General features: G+C 42.8%; 1 protein-coding gene and 1 long non-coding RNA gene across 3 annotated transcripts in view; one reads left to right on the top strand and one right to left on the bottom strand.

Moving 5' to 3' along the window:
• Positions 1 to 8,428: 8,428 nt before the first annotated feature.
• LOC138968908 (uncharacterized) lies at positions 8,429 to 15,733 on the top strand. Its single transcript, XR_011456317.1, has 2 exons — positions 8,429 to 9,880; positions 11,652 to 15,733. It is a non-coding gene; the product is annotated as an uncharacterized lncRNA (long non-coding RNA).
• A 3,757-nt stretch (positions 15,734 to 19,490) lies between these two features.
• LOC138968909 (uncharacterized) overlaps positions 19,491 to 20,000 on the bottom strand; it is a 9,004-nt gene continuing 8,494 nt past the window's right edge. For both annotated transcript variants that reach the window (XM_070341582.1, XM_070341581.1), the window contains exon 4: positions 19,491 to 19,819. In XM_070341582.1, the coding sequence (XP_070197683.1) occupies positions 19,491 to 19,819 (329 nt within the window). The remainder of the gene's footprint in view (positions 19,820 to 20,000) is intronic.

Below are 20,000 nucleotides of genomic sequence, written 5' to 3' on the forward strand. Positions count from 1 at the left end.
TGTAATAAAAATAACTTTGATTGCTCTTTTATGTATACTAAATAAAGGTTTCAGAGTGTTTGCACTCGCACAATCCCATAGTGTTGACGCATAATCAATGATCGATTGAATGTGAGCGTTAAAGAAAAGTTGCCTGCCATGCCTGTTCAAGAAGTGTTTTATTCTGGACAACAAGTAAAGCCTCTTGGAGAGTATTTTACAAACTCCCGTAACGTGATCAGTCCACGATAAATCGTTATCAAGAATAACACCTAGAACTTTGTGTTTATTAACTTCTTCAACAATGTGATTATCAATCGTTAAAGGTGGAAGTTTAGATTTTAAGTTTTGGCGTTTTTGTCTGGTGGTAATAAGCATGCTTTTTGTTTTGCCTGGATTAAGAGCCATGTGATTTAATTCGGTCCACGCTAAAAGCTCGTTAACACTTTCTTGAAGTTGTTTTGACAATACCTTCACATCAGTTTGAGTGGGAATTGTGAATAGTGGTATCATCAGCGAAGAGTTCACAGTTACTGCTTATGTGTAGGGGAAGGTCATTAATATAAATCGTAAAGAGAAGAGGGCCGAGTACAGATCCCTGAGGAATGCCATAACCTACCGACTGCATGCTAGACATAGAGCCGTTGGCGCACACAGCTTGTACTCGATCAGAAACAAAAGACTTGATTAACGATATTGTATCATTTCTAAGGCCGTACAGCGCGAGTTTCCTAAGAAGTAGGCCATGATAAATCACATCAAATGCTTTAGCAAAGTCAACGAAGAGAGCAGCACATAATTTGTCTTCGTTGATCTTGCTCAACCACTGATCAACTAAAGAAACAAGTGCTGTGTGGCATGAATGATGAGTTCTGAACCCGGACTGATTTGGGTGAAATAAAGCATTTTCGTTAAAATGTGACAGAATAAACTTGTTGATATGTTGTTCCAACGGCTTTGATAGAGCGAGAGAGAGAGAGAGAGAGAGAGAGAGAGAGAGAGAGAGAGAGAGAGAGAGAGAGAGAGGAATAAAGAGAGAGAGAGAGAAAGAGAGAGCGAGAGAGAGAAAGAGAAAGAGAAGAGAGAGAGAGAAAGAGAGAGAGAGAAAGAGAAAGAGAGAGAGAGAGAGAGAGAGAGAGAGAGAGAGAGAGAGAGAGAGAGAGAGAGGGGGGGGACGTTAGACGGAAGACATTAAATCAAGTAAACATAAGGTTCATTTCAACGGGTTGTATGTGGGGGGTGGGGTGGGGGGATCACTGACACAGGTCACATATTTCTACTTATTGACAATCAATCTCTCTCTCTCTCTCTCTCTCTCTCTCTCTCTCTCTCTCTCTCTCTCTCTCTCTCTCTCTCTCTCTCTCTCTCTCTCTCTCAGCAATAAACAAAGCAGAAATAACGGGAGCGTTGTTTTTGGACTTTAAGAAAGCCTTTGACCTAGTAGATCACTCACTTCTACTAAAGAAATTAAAGTGCTATTTAAAAGACGACTCCGCCTGTGCCTTTTTTGAATCGTATCTTTCAAAACGGAAACAGTATGTAGCCATTGACTGTAAAACTTCGTCAAACGAGTTTGTCAGGAGTGGTGTCCCTCAAGGGTCTGTATTAGGACCTATCTTGTTCTGTATTTATATAAATGATTTACCCCTTTATGTGTCCGATGAAAAAGTTAGATGTGAATTCTTCGCGGATGACTCTTCTGTTCACACCAGTCAAAAATCTTTGGAATCCGTCACGTGTGGATGAAATCACTGAGTGGTGCGTTTCTAATGCAATGATCATTCAACCGATTAAAACAAAGAGTATGGTGATAACCACGAGACAAAAACACCAATTAAGTCCTTTACAATTACAACTGTCAGTTGGTTCAACTCAAGTGCAGCAAGTTAGGGAACATAGATTGTTGGGTGTTACCATTGATCAAGAGTTGAAATGGCAAACTCATTTGAGTAATATTTGCAAACTAGTATAAAAAAAATGTGTACCTGTTATCAAAACTAAGGCATTACGCAGATTCTGCAGCACTCAAAATGTTCTATTACGCCCACATAATGCCTCATATAAACTTCGCATCGACACTTTGGGAAAACTGCAGTGATGTTCATTTAAAAAGACTCAATTCCCTGCATCGCCGAGCTGCAAAACTTATTTTTCATGATTTGAATAGGTCCACGGATGATAAACTAAAGCTCCTGAATTTCCTCCCCTTGAAAGATCAGTTGACGTTAAACAAGGCTGTGTTCATGTATAAAATTCTAAATGACGACTGTCCTAAATATTTGCAATCACATTTCAAACATGCCACAAAAAGATATGGGTCCCAAAAAATCACCCCTCCTATACCTCGCATAGACCTCTACAAATCGAGCTTAGCCTTCTCGGGAGCGTTTCTCTGGAACTCCTTCCCCCAACAGATAAGAAATGCAACTTCAGTGAAAATGTTTAAAGGTCCTTGTCTACATTTTTATACCGAAATCGCCATTTGACCATTAAAATGCAGAGTCTATTATCTACAAATATCAACTATACACCCCCTTTCGATCAGGAAAGACGAAGCCAGTGTAGCCGTTTGAAAATTCATTGTAGTATTCCAGCGTAGTACTCATAGTAGGATATCCTTATTTGGAAAATGCCAAGCGCAAAACTCCTCTCAAATCCCGTGCATTTCGTGCGTTTAAAAAAAAGCGTGGACAGCGCTCCAGTGTCAAACTGTTGCTGCACTTGTTTGGGCGTGGCTATAAGCATAGTGACATGAATTTGATTGGTCAGTATTTTTAGGCAAAGCACATGTTCTCAGCAAACAGAAAACAAAATATTGGAAGCGTGAGTCACGCTACCCAAAAATAAAATCTTTTTTTACATATTTTTTTTTCTATAATTTTTTTCCCCATGGTTCATTCATCATTTGACATAATTTTGTATCGAAATCTAACCATAAGATTATTGAAAAAAAGCAAAAATGTAGACGACCACCTTTAAGAGAGTCACGTTCACACATCATTCGTGAATGAAATGTCTTATTCGATTGCTATTTTGTTAAACATTTTGTACTAGTAATAACGGATGTGTAGCTGATCGGAGCAACTTTATTCCCAAATGAAAGGTATAACTATGTCAATGTAATTTTGTAATTTTTCAGTTCTCCTTATGAAATTCCTTAAATGCACATTGTGTTGCATTCCATACAATGTATTTCTGTATTTTATATCATTGAATTTATATTTTTTTATGTGCGTCTGTCTTTATGTGTTGTATAAAGGACAGGTTGGAAGAATAGGCTTTGCCTAAAACCGTTATCCTTTTGTAATAAAGTTCTGAGTCTGAGTCTGAGTCCGAGTCTCTCGCTCTCTCTCTCTCTCTCTCTCTCTCTCTCTCTCTCTCTCTCTCTCTCTCTCTCTCTCTCTCTCTCTCTCTCTCTCTCTCTCTCTCTCTCTCTCTCTCACACACATACCAACACACATACACACACACACACAATCACACACACACACACACACACACACACACACGCACACACACACACACACACACACGCACACACATACTCTCTCTCTCTCTCAGTATTTATCTCTGTCTCTGTCTCTGTCTCGCTCCTCTCTCTCTCTCTGTTTCATCTATATACATGTATCGCATTTATTAACACAATGGGTAGGTACAACACCAGCATGCATGATTGGCTATCAGTACTCCCGCTCTATTATTCCACGTTTATTTATGCATACAAATATGAAAAGTTTATGCACGGAGTGCATTATTGAGTCTCATGCTCGCTCTTTTTATGAGAACAAACTACTGCTATATACAACAACGGTCTTTCTTTCTGTCTCTCTCTGCCTCTCACTCTCTCTCTCTCTTTCCCTCTCTCTAATCAGGAACCATTATAAAGTCCCGCTGACTAGTTCTTCTTACCACACATTTGGAAACTAGACCAAAACCCTCGTTCTTTTCTGAAACACGCGATACAAAAACCTTGCCACCTGTACCACTGAATCCTCGTTATCAACTGACATAACATTGTTTACAACAACAACAACAACAACAACAACAACAACAACAACAACAACAACAACAACAACAACAACAACAACAACAACAACAACAACAACAACAACAAAACAACATTGTTTACGTCTTCACTCTTGACATTAATTTTTCTGTTAATATGTGAACCGGTATATTCACAATATCCTTTTCATATAAACAATACATGTTTCTCATCTTCCACTTCCTGTTTGCATACAGGACATAACAAAAGGCTTGGTACAAAATCTGTGAATGTTAATGGGTTAGGGGTAATGTACCGAACGAAAACTGTACGTAGTCGTAAAAAACCCAGCTCAGTTCAATATGGTCTATATACATTTATGTGCGGATGTCCTGTTTGACAAGCGAATACAATTCAAAACGCTCCGAGTTCATAATGCTGTCGTGCCATTATTGCTGGAAGCAATCAAATAATCGAGAAAGAGAGAGAGAGAGAGAGAGAGAGAGAGAGAGAGAGAGAGAGAGAGAGAGAGAGAGAGAGAGAGAGAGAGAGAGAGAGAGAGAGAGAGAGAGAGAGAACCACAGAAATCAATCAATCAATATGTGGCTTATATCGCGCGTATTCCGTGGGTACAGTTCTAAGCGCAGGGATTTTTTTTATGCAATTTATATCGCGCACATATTCAAGGCGCAGGGATTTATTTATGCCGTGTGAGATGAAATTTGTTTACACAATACATCACGCATTCACATCGGCCAGCAGATCGCAGCCATTTCGGCGCATATCCTACTTTTCACGGCCTATTATTCCAAGTCACACGGGTATTTTGGTGGACATTTTTATCTATGCCTATACAATTTTGCCAGGAAAGACCCTTTTGTCAATCGTGGGATCTTTAACGTGCACACCCCAATGTTGTGTACACGAAGGGACCTCGGTTTTTGTCTCATCCGAAAGACTAGCACTTGAACCCACCACCTAGGTTAGGAAAGGGGGGAGAAAATTGCTAACGCCCTGACCCAGGGTCGAACTCGCAACCTCTCGCTTCCGAGCGCAAGTGCGTTACCACTCGGCCACCCAGTCCACAGAGAGAGAGACAGAGACAGTCCTCAGAAAGAGAGACAGAGACAGACAGACAGAGACAGAGAGAAAGAAGGAGAGAGAGGGGGGCTGGGGAGAGAGAGACAGTACAGACAGAGTCACAGAGAGAGAGAGAGAGAGTCACACACACACACACACACACTGACACACACACACACACCCACACACACAAACACACACACACACACACATACACATGTAAAGCCGAGCGGTCTTAGCTTCACATTAACTCTAACTGTCTGTGTCTGTGTCTTAGATGTTATACGTGTTTGAAGGTCATTTGTCAGGATGGCAATCACACGACAGGACAAACAGACACACTGAATATAAACTCAAGAAGAGGCGGGTGAAGTTCAAAATTATATTGAATCAAAACAATTTTTTTTTTTTTTTTGCTTAACGCCCAGCCGACCACGAAGGGCCATATCAGGGCGGTGCTGCTTTGACATTTAACGTGCGCCACACACAAGACAGAAGTCGCAGCACAGGCTTCATGTCTCACCCAGTCATGCACATTATTCTGACACCGGACCAACCAGTATCAAAACAAATCATGAAAACAACTCAATACAAGGCGTAGGTTCTTTTCAGAAAGTATATCTGTACATTGGTTCACTCTATTCCTGTAATTTTCCTACTACTTAAAAATATATTCTAAGTCCTAAAATGGCTGAAAATGTGGGCATGACCCGTAGGTACCCTTAACAAAAATACGCTACTGAAAAAAATATCCTATGTCCTAAAATGGCTGAAAATTTGGGCAGGGGTTCGGGGCCTGAGTAAAAATAAAGTAAAAGAGTAAAGCGACGCCACTTTACTCGCCGTGTGGTAACCTGGGACTGCGGAACGTTTGTTTTTAACCCTGTTAGTTCAGTTCACAGGGCGGAGTCCGGAATACCATTTAGACACAAAATCAGGTTGGTTGCTCAGACCCCGGAGGACAATTAGAGATGACAACAAATACTTCTCAGTACTCAGGTTGGGATCCTCCCACAACCATTCCCAAAGAAGCAATGCTGTACCTCCAAGTGGGGAGTCCGGTATACCTTTTAGACACGAGGTCAGGTTGGTTGCTCGAGACTCCCCCAAACCTGAGAAAATGAAAGTTTTACGCCCTCACAGCGAACCCATTAGGGGCATGTTACACGGGAAAACCCGGCTTTGTATGAAAATAAAAAATAAAAATGCGGGGGGGGGGGGGGGGGGAGGGATGTAGACAGCTGGTTGCCGGCTGCTAGAGGAGACCTGAAATGGGCTAGGGACCGGGTTGGGTCGTCTTGGGTCAGTGCTGAAATGGTTACTTTTTTGGCTGTTGGCCGAACGGACACCCGGGCTTCATATTTTTGCATGTATTCGTGTTTCCAAGGCCTGAGGCTTTCGCTGTGACCCTGGGATCTTTATCGTGCGCATGCGTGCACACGGGGGTGTTCGGACACCGAGGAGAGTCTGCACAAAGTTAACTCTGGGACACACATCCCGCGCCGAACTTGGGGGTTGAACCCACGCTGATAGTAACAACCGGTTTTAAAGCCAGCGCCTCTACCGACTGGGCAATTTGTTGGGGACAAGAAGTTCCATGGAGGGCGGGGGGTATGGAGTAACACATAGTGTTTTGCTCAGAACATTCCCACCCATGCAGAGCCGCGCTATGGGTACGCATTACCGTGAAGCTGGCAGTCAGTGCTACCAAATGTCGTCTGTGTCTACCACTCGGTGGTGACTTAATGTGGGTCTATGTAAGCAGATGCCAGCGCAAGCAATCTGATGCAGAGTCAGGAGGCGGTTTGGTACAAGAGAACCTTAGAGGCCACAGCCTCGGCCGTCTAAGGGATCTGTGTGTCTGGAGGCACATTTGGTTTCTGAGGTTCAAGCGGAGCTGTTGCTCCCCCGAACCTTGAAAACTAACAGCTTATATACCTTTCGTGACTGTCCCTGACGTCACCGCCAAAGAACCAATGAAAACGTTGCTCTGGGACCACAGAACAAAATGGGGAGGGAGGGGGGAGAGTTTCGAGGCTGCTGTCAGCCTCCATAGAAGCTACAGTTAAAATCCCTCAAAAATACACAAAAACCCCTGTACTAAGAAAACTACATCAGAACCGTTTATAAAGAAATACATCAATAAAATGGAAATTCTTCGACGCATCTTTTGATACCAAACACTGAGTCATTGGTTATCAACACTGTGAACAAAGTGCAAAACCTCTGACTATTACCTCGCAAAATAGTCATGTCACACCAAAAACCGTATGCAGTTACAAGTTAACCACAATCAAAGACAGTGTAGCCTATATTCAACATGCTTCTCATATGTAGATGATAAACATAAAATCTAAATTCTACTAAACAAATAAATACAGAATACATTTTTATATCGAAAACATGGGTAAAATAAAGAATGATATAAAAGCTACAAGAGAGAGAGAGAGAGAAAGAGAGAGAGAGAGCGAGAGAGAGAGAGAGAGAGAGAGAGAGAGAGAGAGAGAGAGAGAGAAAGAGAGAGTGTGTGTATGTGTGTGTATGTGTGTGTGTCTATGTATGGGTGTTCGTCTGTGTGTAACAAGTATTATTAACAAAAGCAAAGCAACATAGAAATAAAGAATCAGGTCAGACAGGAAAAGGGGGTTGGGGAGAAGAGAGGTGAGAGGTGGACGTAGCAAAACAATACTCAGTCTCGCTGACGGCCCACGTGCACAAACAAAGCCGTAGGGGGTGAGTGACAGGAGAAGTGACCTAGGGGTTAAAATCGTGTCAGTTCACTCGGCGCCATTGTTTCAAAGCCAATTAAATTCTATCGCAAGAGAACAATGGAAAAGGACTGTATCATACGTATTTCCAAACCATTTACTAAGGGAAAGAACAAATATGATTTTAGAGTGTGAATCTTAATTCCACACAGTTTCAATACTAAATTAGATAATATATTCTGCTCTCTACGCCTTTTCTTCTTCTTCACTCTATACACTTTAAGAAGAAAATTGCATATGGAGAAAAGACAAAAAATATTCCTGTAGTCGCTTTTCTCCACACACACACAAACACATACACACACACACACACATACATGCACACACACACACACACACACACACACACACACACACACATACATACACACACAGCCACGCACGCCCGAACGCACGCACGCACGTACACAAACACACACAAACACACTAACACAATCAAACACACGCACACAGAGCGAGAGATACAGAGAAAAACATAGTCAGAGCGAGACAGACAGACAAACAGATATGATACAGTGAAAAAGAAATGACATTGAACTCGGACGCCCCCTCAAGTAAACCTTCACTTTAATAAATCTACCCCGCGACCTACAATTAGAATGCTGTCTACCTGTGTAACCCGCGTATCATGTTACTTGGCACAGAGCCACCCCAACCTATTGACTTCCACTCAAGGCTGCCACAATAGCGGGATTTCCCACAGCGTTATTTATAAATGTGAAGCTCTCCCGGATGTTCTACAAAATGTGGCCCATATAAAAACAAACTCGGAGTCATCGTCTCTTTCACATCCCAATAGCACGTAGCACCTTCAATAGTTGTTTTGTGTTTGATACGGAAATTTGGTTATGACATTTTGTCGTGTGTCCAATAATAGGTTCGAGCATTTAAAACCCCGCAGAGTCTACAGCAGCAAAGTTGATAACAACCTACGTTTTTGATTAGCAGCTCAGTGAGTGGTGCCTGTCATATGCATTTAGTCGCACGGTGGTGATCTCCGAGACAGAGAATAAGTACTGTTGCTGGTGTAGAATCATATACTGTGAAGAGTGCTTGTGTTGTTTTTCCACCTTTAGACTGAGCAGAGAGCTTGTGCTGACTAACATTATTATAGACTGAGGAGAGAGCTTGTGTTGTTTTACAAATAACATAGAGTAAAAAGAGTGCTTGTGCTGATTAACAAGTATAGACTGAGAAGAGTGCTTGTGTTGTTTTACAAGCCAAACTTGTGAAGACAGTCACGCTGTTTCTTTCTTCTTCTGCGCCCGTGGACTGCAACTTCCACGTGCACTCGAACTTCCGCGCGGTGGGCTTACACCTGTATAGCCGTGTTTTCCGCCTCGCCATTTAGCTAGCCATACTTCGCTTTCGGAGGAAAAGTGTTGGGCTGAGTTCGGTGGTGTAACCTACGGAGGGGTGTTTTCCCGTGTATAGACTGTCCTCACAAAGAGATTGTGTTGCCGTGTTTGCAGGTCCGTGTATTGAACTGACGTCAGCATAAGTATACTCTGCCTTTGACGTCAGTGTATGCATAAATAATGGGGAACAAGTCATCAAGAGTCATAATCAAGGGAGGTTACGAGTACTCTTTGGAATCAACGGACGCGGTGAGGCTTCGGATAGGCAATGACTTTCTACGAATCGAATGCGGGGGAGAACGGCTGTGTCTGGTTTCAGAAATCAAGCAGACAGTTCCGGACCAACATTTCACGTTCTATCTCAACGACGTGGAATCCCACGTGGACACGACTGACGGGAACACGCCTATCTTGAAATCGCTCAGATACAGAAGACTCGACGGCAAGATGGCGTACCTCTGTGCGAAGAACGTTTTTCGAAGACGCCCTTTCTCCAGGGAAGTTACTCTGGAAGACGAAGACCGTGTCACCGAAAATTCAATCTGGGATGTGGAGTGGCTTCCAGGGAACAATTGCATCGTAAAACCGTACAAGTTTAGGAAATATTGCCTGGCCAGCCATGACGGTAAGCTCTGCCTGGAGAGGGTTTGTCGAGGGAGGCGAAGCAGACGATGCAGGTTTTATCACGTCAACGAGGCCAGTTCGTGCAGGTATGTGGGACACTTGATATTTTGGTCAGGTTAGGCCTAAAAAAAAAATAGGTGTGGTTACGGTAACCCGACCTACCCTATTTTTTGGGGCCGACCCTATAACTTTTTATTACATTTGTCAAAAAAAGAAGAAAAAAACGAAAAAAAAACGAGTGCAGAAAACGCAATGAAAGCGACAGCGCTCGAGTCGCACACTTATTTCCCTGTCAAGTAGGTTTAATTTGTACACATTAGAAAAAAAAGTTAAAAAAAAAAAAGTGATTGCCTACCTTCCTACCCTATTTTTTTGGGCTATGTTACCGTAACCACACCTTTTTTTTTTGTGCCTTACCTGAATATTGCATGACTTTCCTGGGAGAATCGAAATCTGATCCTTGAATGTCTTAATTGTTTATGAGAACAGCTTGACAGGGAAGTCTTTTTTCTTCTCCGTTTTGTTTTAATTAATCCTCAGGAAGTCTTTGTGTGAAGGATTGGGATGTGTGTGTGTGTGTCACAGTGTGTGGTGGTGGGGGAGGGGGATGTGTGTGTGTGTGTGATGGGGGAGGGGGATGTGTGAGTGTGTGGGTGGGGAGGGGGATGTGTGTGTGTGTGAGTGTGTGGTGGGGGAGAGGGAGTGGAAGAGGAACGGGGATGAGGGCTGGGTTGGGTGGGGTCTGGGAGCGATACCATGATGTTTGTATACATGTGTGTGTGTTGCATGTGTCATGTCGGTGTCTTCTGCTCCTTATTGTTCTTATTTGTTTCTTCTTCGACAACTTCGTTTTTGTTTTCTTGGGTTTAGGCAATTCATACTGCGTAGATTTCAAAGGTTTTAACAGGGTTTTTTTTCTTCTTTCTATTCAGGGGTCCTTACATCAGAATATATAGTAAGTTCACAGAAAATCCCCGCCAGTCAGTATATTTGTACGGAACGCGGATCGTATCAACTGATGCAGGAAATTGATGCATCCAAAACCAAGAATTTGATGCATCGTTTGGATGCATCAGAATTCTCGGGTTTTCCCGGAAAGTGCCGAGCAAAAAGCAAACTTTGAACTGGAATACGAAGCGAAACGAACTATTTCTATCAACTGATGCAGGAAATTGATGCATCCAAAACCACGAATTTGATGCATCGTACAAGGGCTTCTTGTGTGTAAGATCCCGATCGCAAAACATTTGCACAATAAGAAAAGGTTCGCCGAACACCAGTCAAAAACGATTCTTCTTCGGCCATGTTGAAAACGTCGGAAAACGAAAGTTTGAGTCGAAGGTCAAGGGCGTCAAAACTTCGTGTGCACAAAAGACAAACCACAAACAAAACAAAAAATGCCTTAAAATGCATAATGCCGTGACTTTGACTTGTTCCCTATTTAATGGTATGTTGTACGTTTATTTTTGTTTTATTTAACCAATCTGTTTATATTCGTCAAAATGTCATTTCAAGTTTTTCCGTGCTCAGGCATTTCTTACGGAAATACCGGAAATGAATGATCTTTCGCATGCATACAAAACCGAAAGTGATGCATCAAAATGATGCATCATTTCCTAAAAGGATGCATCATTTTCGTAGCGGATGCATCAGTTTTGGAAAATGATGCATCCTTTTTGAAAATGATGCATCTTTTTGTGAAAATGATGCATCCGATACGAAAATGATGCATCGAATTCTTGGTTTTGGATGCATCAATTTCCTTCATCAGTTGATACGATCCGCGTTCCGTATATTTGAAGACCGACGTCCAAATCAAGACGTGTCGATAAATACGAGGTGTGGTTACTTTTGCAGACAGTCACCATGCACCAATTCCAGCTTCTCCTCCTTTTCGTCTTCCAGTTCGTGAGGGATGTTCCACAGCTTCGGAGTTCCTCTCTTGGTTAACCTCAACAGTACCTGAAAAACGTCTGCTGGTTTATTCACCGTTTGCCAGTCATTATCACTGCGGGGTTTCTGCTTCCAGTCCACGGGCGGAACTGAGTTGAGTTGTTTCCCCTGGCCTTGGCAGACGACAAACACCATTGACCGAATTTAAGCCAGATCAGCACAATCCTGTCACGATACAAACGTTGTTGTTCCCCTTGTTCTACTTCCTCTTTCGCCTTACGGAGCAGGAATACCAGGTTGTGAACTTCTTTCCGCTATTGTTATACACCTTCTGTGGTTGAGGATGTGAAACATTAGCCTAGGCCTCTTCATATTAAAGGGGGTACAGTCTCCACAAACGACCAACAGCGATATGAAACTCTTTCGGTCGCTTTGTACCTGACACGCGTTGTAACAACGGCAGTATTAGATTTACACTGATACTGACTGCAAACTCTTCAGACTTTTGTGAACCCATTTTCACATAGGAGGTTCCTGACCCTAGCGGACCAATTGTCTGTCCCTCTGTCTGCCATGTTCCTCATCATCACATGGGCCATTTTTACATATCTTGTGTTGGGGAGGCGATTTAGCCGCAACCAGTATTTAACGCATCTGGTAGCAGCGAGAACTGATAGGGGAAATCTACCGAGTTCTCCGTATACCATGCATTTTGGGACTTTGGGGGGAAACACCTATTATCCGTTTGCATGCGAACATGTGTACCTTTTCAATGTTAGAGCAATCAAAACAACCCCACATTTCTGAACCGTATAGCAATATGGGGGTAATCTGTGTATCAAAGAGTGTGAAAAAAAGGTTTAGATCATAACATCCAATATTCCACAGAACTCTAAAAATGTCGATAACACCACGCTTAGCTCGTACAATAGAGTCTTCAAAGCATCGTTGGATGGAAACTTTGGTGGTCAAGGTTAAGCCGAGATATTTATACGAGTTGGTAACGTACATGTTGTCGTGACCAAATGTCCAGGCTTCGTTTTTCCCCAAGTATCCACCGTTGCGAAATACCAACACTTTTGTTTTTTCTTTGTTTACCTTTAAACCTTATCTGTTGGCAACTTCATGCAATATATTTAACTGGTTTTGTAGTCCCACCGGTGTCACTGAGAGCAATGCTATGTCGTCAGCAAACATCATGATAAATAGTTCAATTTCACCCGGAAGAAGTTGAATTCCATGCCTCCCTTTTAGAATCATTTCAGACGCAAGTTCGTTAATCAAAAAAGAGAACAGGCTTGGGCTTGCCAAGCATCCTTGTTTGAGACCTTGCATACACTCAAAAAAGGCCGTGTAGTCAGAGTTACATCGAACACAAGATAATACGTTTGAGTACATTGCTCTGAGTGTTTGAAGCATTTTGCCCCCAATGCTGATCTTGAGCAGTACATTCCATAGTACGTCTCTTTTGACGGTGTCGAACGCCTTTTGGAAGTCCACAAAGGCCACATACAGTTTCTTGTGTTGTTTAAGTTGCTTGCTTACAGCTGCATATAACGTGAAAATATGGTCCACTGTCGTATATCCTTTTCTGAACCCAGCTTGGGACTCAGACATGACATTGTTCATTTCAGCCCACTTAGTCAATCTATTGTTAATGATGGCAGTATACAGTTTACTGACACAGCTTAGCAGCGACACGCCCCTGTAATTGTCAGGGTTCTCATCGTTGCCTTTTTTTTGAAGATTGGGTGAATAATGGCTTTGGCCCACTCAGCGGGGTTTGTTCATATGAGGGTTTTTTCATGAGGGCTTAGAGAGAGAACGAAATGGGAGGAGAGGGTTGGGGGGGAGAGAGAGAGAGAGAGAGAGAGAGAGAGAGAGAGAGAGAGAGAGAGAATGAGAGAGAGAGAGAGAGAGAGTCTGACAGACAGACATAGAGGGGAGAGAGAGAGAGAGAGAGAGAGAGAGAGAGAGAGAGAGAGAGAGAGAGAGAGAGAGAGAGAGACAGTCAGAATATACAGACAGCGAAAGAGAGAGAGAGAGTCAGAATAGACAGAGAGAGAGAGAGAGAGAGAGAGAGAGAGAGGAAAGAGAGTGACAGACAGACAGAGAGAGAGAGAGAGAGAGAGAGAAGGGGGGGGAGGGCGGAGAGTATGAGAGAGACAGACAGACAGACAGACAGAGAGGGGAAAGTGAGAGAGAGAGAGAGAGAGCGGAGAGAGAGAGAGAGAGAGAGAGAGAGAGAGAGAGAGAGAGAGAGTCAGAACATACTAGACAGCGAGAGAGAGAGAGAGAGAGAGAGACAGAGAGAGACAGAGAGACAGAGAGAGACACAGACAGAGAGACAGACAGACAAACAGACTGAATGACAAACAAAATGACGAACAGAATGATGGACGGACTGACAGAGAGCTAAAGGGTCAGATATGCGGACACAGTGTTGGTGATTCTTTCCTTTCGTTACTTGTTTTCTTCAATGGTTTGTTTCTTTTCTTAGAAAACAGTTGTACTGCAATACAGTGCGTTATTTCAGTAATTTCAGAAACTGCCCACGTGTGCAGGGCTGGACTACCGGGGGGGTTATGGGGGTTGCGCACCCCCCCCCCCCCCCCCTAGCCTAAACATGTACCTCACTTATTTAAAACATTTTTTTATTATTGTTTATTTTATGCCGTTTCACGCAAGGAGCGACCATTTTCCTATCTCAGAATATGACCTACCCATCAGCTTCAGGGGGCGAAGCCCCCTGACCCCCACAAGGGGCACTGCCCCTTGACCCCGCCAGGGGGAACATCCCCCTGGACCACCACTGGCACCCCCTCCCCCACTCCTCTTAGCCTAGTCCGGCCCTGGTGTGTATATATCTCAAAGAAATTGCAGCTATGAACGATGATTAACTGAGTACACGCTTGTTTCTAGTGTTGTACAGTTGGCGATAACCTTTGTGTTCTTGATTTACCCTGCTTCAGAAATGTTATTGGCGTTGTTTTAGCCATTGAATGAGGTAGAGGGTCGGAGTAGATACGAGTTCACTTAGATCTCAAGGCGATTATACCAATAGAGGGCAGCTTTACATTTTGAGCAGATTTGAATAGAGTCTCCCCAGGACGATGAAGGTTACCTTACATCCGCAAATTTCAGCCTCAGTAGTTTTGAGTAGAATCTTTACCAGAGAACTGACATCAGCAAAAAACAACATTTTATCATTAAGCCACCCTCTCCACCCCATCCCCACCTTCCTCCCTTCTACAAGTCATGCCTTTTGATGTTTACCTGTCTCGTAGTCTACAAAAGACAGTAACCTAACTTCACCAGTACTCAAACTAGGGCATTCTGTTTTGAATATATATACGCACAGAGTTCGAATTGACGAAGACATTATTTTTGTCAGACAGCTAATATCATTCCCTGTAAATCCGGTGGCATTCATTCATCACGCAAAATACGTAAACACAGTTTATAGATATAGATGTTTACACTTCGGCCAACCCTCGCAATACTTAGCGGTAAGGTCAGCGGGTATTCCGCGTTTCTATTTATAGCGTGCATCGTTGAACATTTTACTCACAGCGGTCTTCCCTGTAATTCATGTACCGAAATTATTACTTCGACTGGTTGTTTGTGAATTTGTGTAGTGTGGTCCTGCTGTCCAATTTATAGTGTATACTGTACATAGCAGGTGTATGTGTATGCTCTGTGTGTGTGTGTGTGTGTGTGTGTGTGTGTGTGTGTGTGTGCCGTGTGTGTGCAGTGTGTGTGTGTGTGTGTGTGAACTTTTTTTTTTATTATTATTAAAATTAGAGTGTACAGATGCAGTATACGTGTGTGTGTGTGTGAACTTTTTTTGGTATTATTATTAAAATTAGAGTGTACAGATGCAGTATACGGTATAATTATGTCACCTATATGTTGGTAGGCCGGTGTGTGTGTGCGTGTGTGTGTGCGTGTGTGCGCGCGCGAGCGCGCTCAGTTGTGAGCGTGCGTTCGTACGAGTATGTGTGTGGTTCGCAGAGACTGATATAATAAAATATCAAGAAGCACAGCAGGTGTATTCTGGTCGTGTTTTTTCATGTTGTTGGTGGTGTTTGCGCTGGTACTGGAGCTCGTGAGGTAGCATATGATTATTGCATTGCATTGTTTGCGTGTGTCACTGTGTACGTGTGTACACGCGTACGTGTATCTGTAAGTGTGCATGTGCGTGCAGTGTGTGCGAGCCTAGTAGCGTGTGTGTGTATGTGTGTGTGTGTGTGTGTGTGTGTGTGTGTGTGTGAGTGTGTGTGTGTGTGTGTGTGAGTGTGTTTGTGTGTGTGTTTGTGTGTGTGTGCGTTCGTGTTTGTGTGTGTGTGTGACTGTGTGTGTTTGTGTGTGTGTTCGCGCGAGCGCGCGCGTGTGTGTGTGTGTGTGTGTAGATCTCTCACACGTAATAATTAGGAGAGGTAGGTGGGAGAGGGGCGACCTCTGTGCAAAAAGTACACATGAATAAACTGACGGGCAAGCTTTATGCATCAGACGCAAGGAAATACAAACATGCAACTGGAAGTGTTTACAAGTTTATCACAGAATGAATGGATACCCAAGTCAAAAAAGACGCCATTTTGTAATATTTAATCAGCACTAAATAAAACACGCCGACGATAAAGCCATATCAAAACACGGTTTATCTCCGTGACACAACATAAACTTGGCCAAACAATTATTGCGACAAATGTCGCACCCAATTTAAAGCATTTGTTCCCGTGTCATTTCATTCAACCTTGCAATGCCAGGTAAGGCCGTCTACTTAACTTTCTGAATCACCTTTCGGGTTAAAGATTTCTTTTACAGGGATGCTGTGACCGTTCCATTTGCGTGTAAGTACTAAGGCAAATTTCCTAGGCCTGAAAACACGCTTGATATTTTTAGGATGATAACTACAGCGTGAATGTTCCATTATTTCTCATGACTTTGCGTGACTAGCAAATTTACGCCAGTGGCTACACAAAAATGACACTTCGGAAATTCATGTATCAATCATGTGTCTGTAGATATGCGAAGTCATGAATGTTTTTGATACAAGCAAACAATCCCACGACGAGTTTGACAACTTTTTTTCGGAACAATGCGTAACACCTGAACAAATGCCGGTTACTCTGAGTACGTCTAGTAGTACATAGGCAAAATATTCTGAATGTTTCAAAGCAATCCATCAAGTTGTCGCTGCAATACGGCGCTTTTTGTCATGATACCCCTCAAAATTAACGCGAAAACTCCCGTTTTGGGCCGCTCATGCGATCGACACCTGCATCAGTAGGATTAAGCATAGCACAAGAAATACGCAAGCTAGCTGCACAAAACAATATGTTGTGGGTAGATCGTTTGACATTCTTTTCGAATGTTGCAAAGTTTTGCGTATTGTGATTTTTCATCGATTTTTAATTGGTCCCTTACGTTTTTGTCCAGTCGATTTTGATGGTACCCTTATTTTAGCGGCTGTCACGTGATCCCTGTAAAAGACATCTTTGATCCGAAAGTCGATTCAGAAAGTCAAGTAAACGGCCTTCCCTGGCATAGCGAGTTTGAATGAAATGACACGAGAATAAATGCTTTTATTTGTGTGCGAAATTTGTGGCAATAATTGTTTTGCCAAGTGTAGTTCAATAAAAGTATTGTTATCAGTACATAAGAAAACTTGGACAATGACTTCGTAAGATTGTAAAAAAAAAAAAAAAAAAAAATTGAAATAAAAAACTAAAGGAAGACAAACAGATCTGTGCTAAAAAATTCTTTAGCAGCAGAATTATCTCTTTACTTAAGATCCATCATTACCCCATTACATATGAACGGCAAAAACACCTGTTCTAATGCTCTGGGAGACCTTCACGTGCGGTACTAGTCAAGTTTGAACGCAACTAATTTAGTACACCGCATAACTTAAAGGCACATTCCTTCCCGTGTAAACAGCTCGGCTCACCGTCCCAGATCTGACCAGGCTTTTACATGAGATCAAACCATCCCTCAAAAAATGAACAGCCTGGGTTCTCTCTGTGCACAGTGGCAATTTTCTTTTTATGAATTCATTTCGCAAAATCCACCTTTAAAGAAATTAATTCATTAAAAAAAAAATTTTAAACTACCACAGCAAGATTTTAGGCTGTTGATGTGTGGTATGTGACCAAGTGGAGGGATGGTCTTATCCCACGTACAAACCTGGCAAGATCTAAGATGGGGAGCAGGAGAAGGAGTGTGCCTTTAGTAATTACAAATGTGAACGTCGCATGCGGGGGCGTGTCACGAATATGCACATTCTAAACAAACAAGGACGGGTTGTATTCTTATACAGCTGCTGAACAAAACTTGCGAGTGACAATGCAGACGACTAAAAAAACGCGTAACTACGGACTTTAGATCGGGCGCAATTCCGTGCTAAGGTTGAATGCAAGGTAGGAGCATCCGTCCACTCGTACACGCGCTCTAAATCGACAGCCTGGCTTCTATCTGAGAAGAATGTTGATACAATAAAGTTACTGTCAATCTGAGACATTAATTTTGCAAAATAGTTTTGCTCTTCGCAGTAAATAGCCAGGCTGTATATACAGGGTGTGGGGGCTTTAAACTCTGAATTCATCGTGTGTGTTGAGGCCCATATGCCTAAGAAAAAGGTTAAAGAGACAATAAAAACAAAATATCGCGATATTATGCTAATGGACTCGTTATGACAATAAACTGGCCTTGCTTGTCGCGAGAAACTGAGTCAAGAAACTGAAAAATAATATAAAAGGATCTACCTGCAGCACAGAACACAACCATTTCTATTTAGAGGGCAGGTGCGCCAGCAATAATTATTTCAGCTTGCGGTTCATGGGCTCAAATGACTGGCATAATTAAAACTAAAATACATGTATCTGAAAGGGTGTAAGTTCGAAATCTCTATGTGAACGTTTCTATTTTCGTATGTTTTGTGTTTGTGTTGTGTCTGCAAAAATAGGAGTTTTACCATGCTGACTTTTCTTCTTTTTTTTTCTTCTTTTTTTTTCTCTCTCTATTCCACAAATAGCATAATTATTACAAAGTACAGAAAAAAATGTGCTTGTTCTTCTAATTAATGTACATCAAGATATATTTATTATACTTGTTTAGCAGGTTATGTTGTGCATGTCTGGGGTTTGGACATGTATTTAGTGTCTCTGTTTATGTGTGTGGTGATTGCTCACTTCAAAAAGAAACAACAAGTTTGTGAATTCCCTACCAGTAATACAGACAAGCATCAGGTCATCCTCCCGTGACATATACAACCGCTCATAAAAACTTTTCTTCAATAAGGATGTGCATCTGTACATGTACGTCACATATTTGAATTAAACGGCATCTTTCGTTATGCTTATTCATATTTTTGCTAACTGATTTTTATTCACGGCTATGTGTTACTAAAACAAAGCAAAAACACTAACATTATAGAAGTTGCGGGGAAAACGACCGAATACACAATACGGGGCCGATACTACGCCAACGTCATTTTTTCGTCTCAAAAACTGCCGGTGTAACATCCCGTTTGGTGCCACAAGTTCCTTCATGGGAACAGAGCACGTGTAATGAGGGCACGAGAAAAATGACGTCGTCGTTGTCTCGGTCCGTATTGAGTATTTGATCGCTCTCCCCGTAACCGTAATACAGTTATCCCTGATGGCGAGCTGGGGGTGTAAGACGAAACGGCAACGCTCTTCTAGAGCTTTACAACAGATCTACAGCCGTCTCAATGTCGCGGTATCCCACACGCGTCTTTCAAAAACACCACACCAACCGCACTTTCCCCAAACTTAAAAACTAGTCCACGTATGCACCAGGCCGCGTGACGGCAAAGTCCGGCAGAGTGATGACGCTGACCGTCCTGGCCTTGTCCCACGTCCCTCGAGAGATGTCTCCTTGCTCCCTGGCAGTCAGGGGGGGACTGAGACACAGGCCGGTGCGACCATGCATGAGACAGCGGCCGGGAATGTAGAGAGGCTCGGCCACGAACTGACCGGCAGCAACGGCCGTCAGTCGCCACCAGGCGTCGTAGATACGCTGGTCGTACTGCACGAAGGGGTTGTCGGTTTGGCCTGGGAAGGCCGAGACGTACTCCACGGGGCCTGCTGGGCCATGTCTGTTCACACCTGGGGTAAGAGTCACACGAGAAAGTAGGTTGGGCAAAAAACATCGCACTAGTACGAGTGGGATCTTGTTAATGTCTTCAAATGTTAAACTGGGAAGATGCACCGTAAAGCCTCAAATAATTCGACGAAGTTGTCTTTACGAAGTCCACTTCACGAAGCTGACCGCACAAAGCTTCAGCTT

The sequence above is a fragment of the Littorina saxatilis genome, linkage group LG6 (genome assembly GCF_037325665.1).
Source record: "Littorina saxatilis isolate snail1 linkage group LG6, US_GU_Lsax_2.0, whole genome shotgun sequence".
Lineage (NCBI taxonomy): Eukaryota > Metazoa > Mollusca > Gastropoda > Littorinimorpha > Littorinidae > Littorina > Littorina saxatilis.